This window comes from Notechis scutatus, chromosome 14, assembly GCF_049901735.1.
Source record: "Notechis scutatus isolate UNSWTSFEM ecotype Mainland chromosome 14, rNotScu1.2, whole genome shotgun sequence".
NCBI classification, from domain to species: domain Eukaryota; kingdom Metazoa; phylum Chordata; class Lepidosauria; order Squamata; family Elapidae; genus Notechis; species Notechis scutatus.
The window spans coordinates 6,686,722-6,696,697 of record NC_142022.1 but is presented as its reverse complement, the minus strand read 5'-3'; the positions used below and the strand labels follow the sequence as shown (position 1 = coordinate 6,696,697).

The window sequence follows — 9,976 nt, the reverse complement described above, 5'->3', positions numbered from 1 at the left end:
GCCGCTTTAAATGGCTTTAAAAGAGTGACGTCATTTCCACCTTTTGCTTTTATTGGGAAAGCCGGAAGCTTCCACCCCCCCCCCGTCCTCTAGTTTGGGAAGTTTTGATTTATTGCACTGAAAAGTCCTGACATTTTTTTTTCTCCGTGTTCTTAATTCCCTCCCCCCCGAAGCTTTATAAAACACTTTCTCTCCTTACAGTTTTTTTTTTCAAATTGCATATATAAATTTGCACGCATTCCTATCTGGTATAAATGTAATATCACAAAATATTTACAGAACAAAATATTATAAAACAAAATTTATATTGACTGTTTCCTAGTATGACTTAATTGCTTATTTGTACCCTATGACTGTATTAAGTGTTGTACCCTATGATTCTTGACTCGTTTATCTTTTCTTTGTATGTACACTGAGAGCATTTGGACCAAGACAAATTCCTTGTGTGTCCAATCACACTTGGCTGATAAAGAATTCATTCATCATTCATTCATTCAAAATATGTAACAACTTCACCAATAGCTGCAAGACAAAACTCCAAAAATCGAATGCTTTCCTGACTTTTCTCCAAAGATTCTCCTGATGAGTTGGACTACAATTCCCATGCTCCCAACCATTCTTCCTTCTGGGATTATGGGAACTGAAGTCCACCCTTTCTGGATGGTGACCTGTTTGGGAACAATGTTTTTTTTTAAAATGTCATTTTTGATTTTTAAAAGGGAACTATCTGATTCCACATTATTTTATTTTGAGTTGCTTCGAGGGTGGTAATTTTAAAAGAGCAGATTGTACAATGGGAAAGATGTCTTAAAGTCTTAAGCCAAGTTAGGTAGTTCATACCGTGGTGTCAAATGTGCAGAAAAGCTGATTGCAAGAAGGGTTAAGGGTGGGTGTTAATTTCATAACTGGGCTTTTAATTTGCATACTTCACTGGGTCATTTTGACAATTTACATGCTTAATTGGCTTTCCAAGACTTGGGATATGTAAAAATTAGACATTAGAACTCATGTTCTAATTTGTCATTTGTGAGAAATGGTGTAGGGTCTCCCGCTTGGGCAGGGGGTTGGACTATATGACCTATAAGGTCCCTTCCAACTCTGATGATCTGTTTGTTTATTCTAATAAAATAATGGTGTAGCAAATTAAATCTTCGTTGGCATGGTTTCAGATTCTGCTTCTCTGAGGATGAATGTCTTAAGTCAGGGTGAGAAACCTGCCATCCTCCAGACAAAAATGAAGTCCTGTAAACTGGGTTATACCTTGTCATAACCTCATAATTGGATCTAGATTTATTTGGAAATAAATTTAAATAAAGAGTACAGGTATTTCCTTGATTTACAACCACAATTGGGAAAGAATTTATGTTGCTAAGCAGTTGCTTAGTGTGTCTTGCTTGAGTTTATGGCTTTTTTGCCATTAAGCAAATCACTGCAGTTGCTAAGTGAATCACACAGTTGTAAAGCAGATCCGGCTTCCCCCATTGACTTTGCTTGTTGGAAGCCAGTTGGAAAGGTCCCCAATGGCAATCACCTGACCCCGGGATGCTGGAACTGTCATAAATATATGCTGGTTGCCAAGCAACCCAATTTTGATCACATGACTGTGGGGATGGTCATCAATTAATGTAGAAAGGCTGGAAAAACAACAGGAAGCTGAAAGATTTACATTTAATTTAATTTAAATTAACCTTTTATTTTCTAATATTGTTTGAATATTATTTCAATATAGCACATTGCACTTTATTTGGTGTGTGTGTGGGGGCATAATAAATCAAACTGGCCAAGTTGGTGCTGCTCTGAGCATCGTACAGAGGAAAGCAACAAGATTAGTTTTTCAGCTATAATTAGAAGCTTGTCTTCTGTCAACATCCTTTCTAAAATTAGCTGCCAGTTACGCTGCCAACAAATGGAAACTCAGCCCATCAGGGAATAGGCAATATATCTCTTTTTTCGAAGCATTATTTTGGAGCAGGATTGGTGAACAGGCTCTGTTCTACCATCTTCTACACCTCTGTTTCTCAAACTTGGCCACTTGAAGATTGGTGGACTTTTAACTCCCAGAATTCCCCAACCAGCATGCTATAAGATGGATGGACTTCAATGCCCTATATTCTCCATCCAGCTAAGGAATTCTGGGAGTTGGCCTTAAAGCTGCCAAATTTGAGAAACACTCTTGTATATCTTTGGATCAGTTAAGACCCTTTGCTTATTTTTGTAATATTTGAAATGTAGCATTGACATTGCAAAATCAGTTTCTTAAAAAGCACGGAAGTACAGTTTCCCATATGAGCCTTGGTTGTAACTCCTGTTATCCTTGATTACAGGAACTGTGTAATTGGGATTGATAGAATTGGGGATCCTGAAAAACATTACACCTCTTTTAAGGAGTTCCTGGTCAAACATTATAAATTTATAATATTTGATCAAGAACCCCCCCTACACCGAATCTAATGTTTCCCAGGTTCCTAAATGCTATTATAAATTTATAAAGCCAAGATTTATAATTTTATATAAATTAAAATTATACAAATCCAAGAAATAAATTATTGGAGTTTTCTCTTAATTATTCATTTCTGTAAATGAAAGATGTGCTAAAGCAGGTTGGGGGAGGGAAATATATTTACATAATGTGTTTGTTTTGTTATTCAGAGTTTTTAGACAACTTTTTATAGAAAAGACTAACAATTGGAAGGGACCTTGGAGGTCTTCTAGTCCAACCCCCTCCTCAAGCAGGCAACTGGATAACCCTCTCTGTTAGTTTGCAAAAAGTACAGGTAGTCCTCAACATACAAAAGTTTAATGATTATTCTAAGTTACAACAGCACTGAAAAAAGTGACTTATGACCATTTTTTCACACTTATGACCATTGCAGCATCCCTGTGATCAAATTTCACACTCTCAATTCAACTGACTCGTATTTATGATGGTTCCAGTGTCCTGGGATCATGTAATCCCCTTTTGCGACCTTCTAACAAGCAAAATCAATGTGGAAATTAGATTCCCCTAACAACCCTATTGCTTATTTGACAACTGTGGTGATTCACTTAACAACGGTGGCAAGAAAGATGGTAAAACGAGACAAAAGTTTTGCTTGGCCACAGAAACGTTGGTCTCTATTGTGGTCATAAGTCAAGGAGTACCTGTACAACACTTGGGCTCCCAAGCTGAGATTCTCACCTAACATACCTGTTTTTTCAACTCCAAGCCCAGGATTGCCTCCCCCCCCCCCCCCCGCCCGCCTCCTTAGGACAGTTTCAAATTCCCAGAATCCTCAGCAAGACTTGTCAAGTCCGGAAGCGGTTAAGAAGCGTTGCAAAGACTACATTTCCCAGAAGACCTTGGATCCCAGCGCGGGGCGGGGCCAGAGAGGTTGGGGCTCGTGCGTTGAGCAGCAGCTGCTGTTGTTGCAACTCGCGCCCTCCTTTGGCTCTGCTGCCCAAAAGACCAGGTGTTTTATTTATATAAGGGAGAAAAATCCCTTTGCCCTTTCCCGGGACCAACCAGAGCGGCCCGCTGGAGGCTTTTGCAACCATGCCAGGCAGTTTTCTGTCCCTCCAGCAGCAGAGGGTGCTTGGCAGTCTAGGGAGGCTGTGGAGGGAGGGGGGCGGTCGCCCCATCGCTGTCCATGCGGGTGGGAGTCAAGGGGACGGGGCCAGGCTCCCCTTGGGCAAAGCTGTCAGCCGGTGGGTGTTTGCACAGGGCATCCGGAGCTGGGCTGTAGCTGCCCCCTTGGCCATGGCTGCCAAGGTGGATTTGACCACGTCCACTGACTGGAAGGAGGCTAAATGTAAGTGAGAAGGGCAGAGTGCGTAGTTGTGAGTGTGTGTGTGTGTGTGTTTGCAAGGCCTTGCCCTGGCTGCGTCTCCTTCCAGCAGTCCCTCGCTGAGTCCTTTGTTGGCTTGCAACTTGGCACCCACTTTAATTTCCTAGCTCCTCTGCCAACCTTCCAAGGCTTGATCGTAGTTCAATAGACCATAGTTTAAGGCAACTTGGTGTGACTGCAACAAGAAAAACTGCAACCGTGTTCGCAACTCTTTAGATCCTGCCCTGAAATTACAGAAGCTTAAAGTGGGCCATTTTTTTTTTTAAATTATGTTTTTAGAGGAAAATGTGTGTGGACCCCACAAAAATGCTTCTCCATAAAAGCATTGAGGCAGGGGGGTGTATCTGGTTAATTAGAATAACACAATAAAAGAGTTGGAAGGGACCCCCAAGGTGTGGTTTCTTTCCCCTTCAACCCCTTGCCCAGGCCAGCCTACTCCAACTTGGTGCCCTCCTCATGTGTGCTTTTCCAACATGTGCATCCCCAACCCCTTTTTAGATGAAGTTAAGGGCTTTGATGAGATGCTGGCTGGGAATCCTGGGAGATGTAGTCTCTGAAATCCAGAGGTCTCAAAGAGACATTGCAGCTTTTGCAAGAGATGAGCTGTACTGGCGCCTGGTTTAATAAAAGGCACTTTATTTTGTACTTTAAACCATCCTGCCAAAAATTTGCTGCTTCAAATCAACCAGAATGAACCCAGAACCATTTTTTTAAGTTCTTGTTTATGTATTTCTATGTTGGCTTTTGTAAACTCTGCAAAATGGGACTTCTTCTTCCTTTAACATACCTGCCTCTTCTTCTCGGTCATGGAAAAGCAAGCTTGTTCTGCCCCATTTTTATTAAATTTCCACACTGCCCACCTAAGTGACTCTAGGGCCTAGGCGGTTTACATATACAAATTGTTAAAAGAAACATAGTTAAAGCAAAAATGTTAACTTTTAACATAAGGATAAAAAAGAAACATAATTAAAATTAATGTTTATTTTTAACATAACTGTAAAGAGACATGGTTACATGTTTATTTTTTTTAACACAACAGTATTGAAGCATAGTTACATCATATTTATTTTTAATTTAAAGGTAAAGACATGGTTTAAATGTTTATTTTTAACATAAGGGTAAAAAAAGACAGTGAAAAATAGCCCTTAAGTCGCTTCCTTCACTGCTGTTGTAACTTTGAATGGTCCCTAAACGAATGCTTAGCACTGCCTGTACTTAATTTCTATTTAATGTCTGCTCCTCTTTATGAAGTTTGTAAGCTACCCAAAGTCACTGAGGTGACAGAGTTGCTTAGAGAGAGATGGGCAGCATATTACATTTAATAAATAAAAGAGGCTGCAATTTGCAGTGAGCAGGCAACGGAATGCTCAGGGCCTCGGTTGCCCAGCAACCAGCCTGGGACGGTCCCTTTCCTGGACTAGGCCTGCATCCATCCTTTGAGGAAAATGTGCTCTTTGAGAGACTTTTTGTTTTTCCCCCAAAAAAGCTGGGCTTTTCAAAAACCTTGGGGACCAGAATTGAAAAGAAGCTCAACCTCTGGAGGGCTTTGGAAGATGGTTGTCTTTGTGTCCCCTCTGAGGAAAATGGTTCCCTCACAGCAATGGCGGCCGGCCTGAGTAAATAGGCCTTTTGCCAAGGCTGGTTTGGCTTCTTAAAGGAGAGTGATTAGGGACTCAGAAATGGCCCTGTGTGTCCCTGGCTTTGGAGACAAGGCAAGGGGATATTCCTGATGAGGTCTGGACACCGTTTGCTGCCCAAGGTTGGCACTGAGGAAGGGGTTTCCTTGGAAGTAAATCCTTGAATTGCAGTTTTCAATTTCTGAGAAGAGTTGATTAAAATCAGTTCAGTGGGCGACACACGGAAGTGAGACATGTACACTGAGCACTTAATTCCTCAGTTCTTGTACATCCATGTTGCAAAAAACCTCTGCTTAGGTTAGCATAAGTATTATTCCCTTATTTAATACCTCCTCATTCCTGAAAGTTGTGTGTGTTGTGTTGTGTTGTACTGGCTGCGTAAGGGGTATTATTACAGTTTTTCCTTTCTTTCTTTCTTTCTTTCTCTCTCTCTCTCTTTCTCTCTCTCTCTCTCTCTCTCTCTCTCTCTCTCTCTCTCTCTTTCTCTCTCTCTCTCTCTCTCCTACTTTCTCCTCCTCCCTTCTTTCCTTTCCCTTTCTTTATCTTCCTTCCTTCCTTCCTTCCTTCCTTCCTTCCTTCCTTCCTTCCTTCCTTCCTTCCTTCCTTCCTTCCTTCCTTCCTTCCTTCCTTCCTTCCTTCTTACATTTATTGACAGCCCATCCTACACAAGGTATCTCTGGGCAGTTTACAATATTAAGAAGATACAATTTTACAAAACCTATATACAATAAGAGCTAAATAATAAAATATATAATACACAATCCTAACTGTTTTTTTTTTTTAGTTTATTTTATAGGTAACTATAATGTGAACTTCATAGTATAAAAACTATAAAGGGTATTTTTTTTTCTTGTGAGGTAGGTTGGGCTGAGAGAGAGGGACTGGCCCAAAGTCACCAGCTGACTTTCATGGCTAAGGCAAGACTAGAACTCGCCACCACCCTCTTTCAAGGCTGGCACCTTAACCCCTGCACCAAACTGGCTCTAGCTGCCATTGCTAGTCCTCGTTCAGCGACTGCCTTATTTAGCAACCGTTCACACAGGGCCTTGCATGGACAACCTTGTCAGGTCTGTCGACCGAAGGAAGGCTGGAGTTGGATTATAAACAGAATTGTGGCTTCACTTAGCGACTGCTTTGATCCATGACCGAGTTGGTGCTTCCACCAGATGAGGACTGCCTGGCCTTAGGATGTGCTCAGTTGCAGATTTGATGCTTTCCATTCATTTTAGCTACTCCAGAAGCTTTTCACCCGCTTCTAGCTACTGAAATTTTTTTTTGAAGTGGCAATGCAATCGCTTAAAAGTGATTCTTTTCTAACCAATGTACAGTAAATTATTAAATTATTGCGGATTTCTCCCACCCCCCGAATTTGCACCACCAACCACTCTTTTCTTTCTCCCCTCCTTTCTCTTCCCGTTCAGCATTTCTGAAAGGACTGAACAACAAACAGCGGCGTTCACATTACTTCACTAAAGATTTCATCAAACTGAAGCAGATCCCAACATGGAAAGAAATGGCCAAAAGTGAGTCTTTTTTTAAAAGCTGTTTGAAATCAGTGACAGAGAAATATTTTCTTCTTCCTGTCGTCATCGTCATCTTCATCTCTTCCCCCTTTCAGGCGCTCGGATCCAGCAGCCTGAAGAAACCAATTACCCAAAGGATAATAATCTGAATGGGAAAATCTCCCTCTTCCGAGGAGACATTACCAAGTTGGAGGTCGATGCGATCGTCAATGCTGGTGAGTGAACAGCGGAATGGATCCCGCTTGGCTTTGAGGGAGGGTGGGCTGAGGGCAGATGTGATTTTTGCATTCCTCATTTGAGTTTAAGAACAGAAGAAAAGGAACGGACATGCCCTTGGCCAGAAGTCTCCAAACTTGGCAGCTTTAAGATTTGTGGACTTCAACTCCCAGAATTCTCCAGCCAGAATTGAAGTCCACAAGTCTTAAATATGCCAAGTTTGGAGACCTGGTCTTGAAAATCTTTTTGCAATTTCCACAGTATTTGATTTGCATTAAAAAAAATATCCTGGCTTTGAACTTTGCAGTATTTTTAAGCTAACTACTATCATACGGATGGGGAAAAAGCAAAAACAAAAAGAAGTCAAAGTAGTGGATATATGTGTATGGTGTGCATATGTACAGTACATATCACAGGAAATAACTTTACAGTGTCTTGAAGTAGTTAGGCCTCTGTTTCCCAACCTTAGCAATTTTAAGATATATGGACTTCAATTCCCAGAATTCTCTCATCAATGGCTGGGGGATTCTGGGAGTTGAAGTTCACCCAGTTGGAAATTGCTGTAGTTGGGAATTGGTGAATTACACAACAGCCGAAAAGGTCAAAGTCTGTCTGCTTGAAAATGTATATATGTACAGTAGAAACTTTTGAAGTCTTTGGAAGACAGAATATAGAAAAGAAGCTAAGAGGGACAAAGAAGTAGAAAAATTTGCAGTCATAAATAACAGGGAAAAAAATACATGTGATTGTATTGTCTCCTTCCCAAAGTTAATAAATAAATGACCAATTTTGAATCCTTTGGAATTGGATGGTCAAACCAAAAGGTAAGTGACCAGTTTTTTTAATTCAGTGTGGGGGATTGGTATGTGCTTTTTTTTTTTTTTTTAACAGAAAGGTATTTTAAAAATTGGTCTATCACTTTCCTGCTTCAGACTTTTTAGCAAACAGATTTGCATTGCTGGTTGTATGGCTTAAAATTCTGGTGATTGGAGACAAAGATCAAGTTGCAATAAGATTACCGTGAAACTTGAAAATTCTGGTCAATTTGACAAATAGTTCTCGTTGGGGAATTGGATTATGTCAAAACTAATATTTTCTCCATGTGCAGGAAGTACCACCTTGTTTGAGTGAGTGAGTCAGAGGTTTTTTTTGCTTGTGTCAATATTTTGGAAATAGACAATGAAACATGCATTGCAGTGCGTACACGTAGGGGCATTTATTTAAAACGAATGCTGCATATACGGATTGCCAGTATTTAGCCCATATAAAGAACAGAGAGATGGAAAAGAAATCGATTCTATTACTACCCCAAGAGTATCTCTCTCTGACATTTTCTGAAAGGAGAGTCAACAAAGCCTTTGCGACTGCCTTGTTTAGTGACCATTCACGGCCACAACATTGAGGAAAAAGTAACTTTGCAGCCAGGCCTCCCATTTATGACCTTTGCATGTCTGCAAAGCAAAAGAAAGCTGAAGAAAGATTGCAAGCACAGTTGTGGTTTCACTTAACAACCATTTTGCTTAATGGCTGAGTTGCTGGTGCCAATAGTGCTCGCTAAACAAGGACTGCCTGTATTATGCAGCTTTGCAATGTAAGATTTGAGGAAAGGGAGGAAAATTATAGCTGTTTAAGTAGAAAAAAAAAGCATGTGTGGTTCTTACCAGCCTCAGGTTTTACAACTGAAGAGAAGATCTGATTTTTAATTTCTGCCTGAAGTACGATATACAGTAGTTGACTCAGCAAGACCTGGTGCTGTTGCTCGCTGCGAACGCTGGGGGGCGCCAGAGATTCATAATCCAGCCTTTGATTCCGGTTTGAATTTCGCCGTAGCAATAAATTGGCAGGTTTTATTAGTGTTGTTTATAAGTCTTTGCTAACGAGGTTTTTTGCGGGTGCTTCATCACTCTTTCCTTGTACATCATAAAGTCTGTATGTCCTTAATTCATAGGTGCAGTTGAATGTAAATTAAGGTTACCGACAATCCGATTTTATTCCTAGCTGTGCAAAAAAGCTAGTGGCAGTGGTGTTTTTTCCTGGCTTCGATGCAATCCAATTTGTAGGTTTGCAGGAGGCTTGTCAAGCAGGGTGGTCTGTGGCAGCTTAACCAAGCAAGCAGGGTGTTTATTTCCTCTTGACCTTGTCTCCACGACAGAAATCTAACACAATCGTGGTCTCAGAGCTCTTACAGATACCAGATGTGTTGTTAACACCTCCTAAGGCGCCAGCTTATGTAGCCGGCAATGCACCGATATGCTTCAATATTATACTTTTTAAAAATGTAAATAATATATTTATTTCTACTATACTGATGATTAAAAAAAAATGTACAGGTGAGCAATCGGCAGGTTTTGTGGACAGGTTTAGGACAGAATAAATCCTGTGAGCATACACAGGTAATCCTCGGCTTAGGACCACAATTGAGCCCAAAATTTCTCTTGCTAAGCAAGACATTAGTTAAGTGTTTTGTTTTGCCACATTTTACGGCCATTCTTTCTTTCCATAGTTGTTAAGTTGTGATTGTGGGAGTGAATCTGCCTTCCCCGTTGGCTTAGCTGGTCAGAAGGTCGCAAAAAGGGATCACAAAAAACCTGGGATGCTGCGACCGTCATAAATACGAGTCAGTTACCAAGCGTCCAAATTTTGATCACGTGACCCTGGGGATGCTGCAACAGTCATAAGTGTGGGGAAAAAAAAACAGTTAAAAGTCCCTTTTTCAGTGCCGTAACTTTGAACAGTGAGTGAACGAACTGTTGTAAGTCGAGGACTACCAATACAA

The 9,976-nt window shown here is 40.8% G+C and overlaps 1 protein-coding gene across 11 annotated transcripts in view; it reads left to right on the top strand.

Moving 5' to 3' along the window:
* The first annotated feature begins 3,348 nt into the window (after window positions 1-3,348).
* Window positions 3,349-9,976, top strand: part of MACROD1 (mono-ADP ribosylhydrolase 1) — a 202,398-nt gene continuing 195,770 nt past the window's right edge. For 5 of the 11 annotated variants that reach the window (XM_087943190.1, XM_087943191.1, XM_087943192.1 and 2 more), the window contains exons 1-3: window positions 3,354-3,788; window positions 6,883-6,984; window positions 7,080-7,199. In XM_087943190.1, coding sequence (XP_087799316.1) covers window positions 3,533-3,788; window positions 6,883-6,984; window positions 7,080-7,199 — 478 coding nt within the window. In that variant the 5' untranslated portion in view covers window positions 3,354-3,532. Of the gene's footprint in view, window positions 3,789-6,882; window positions 6,985-7,079; window positions 7,200-9,976 lie in introns of all 11 variants that reach the window. The other 6 variants (XM_087943193.1, XM_087943194.1, XM_087943195.1 and 3 more) reach the window with 2 other exon arrangements.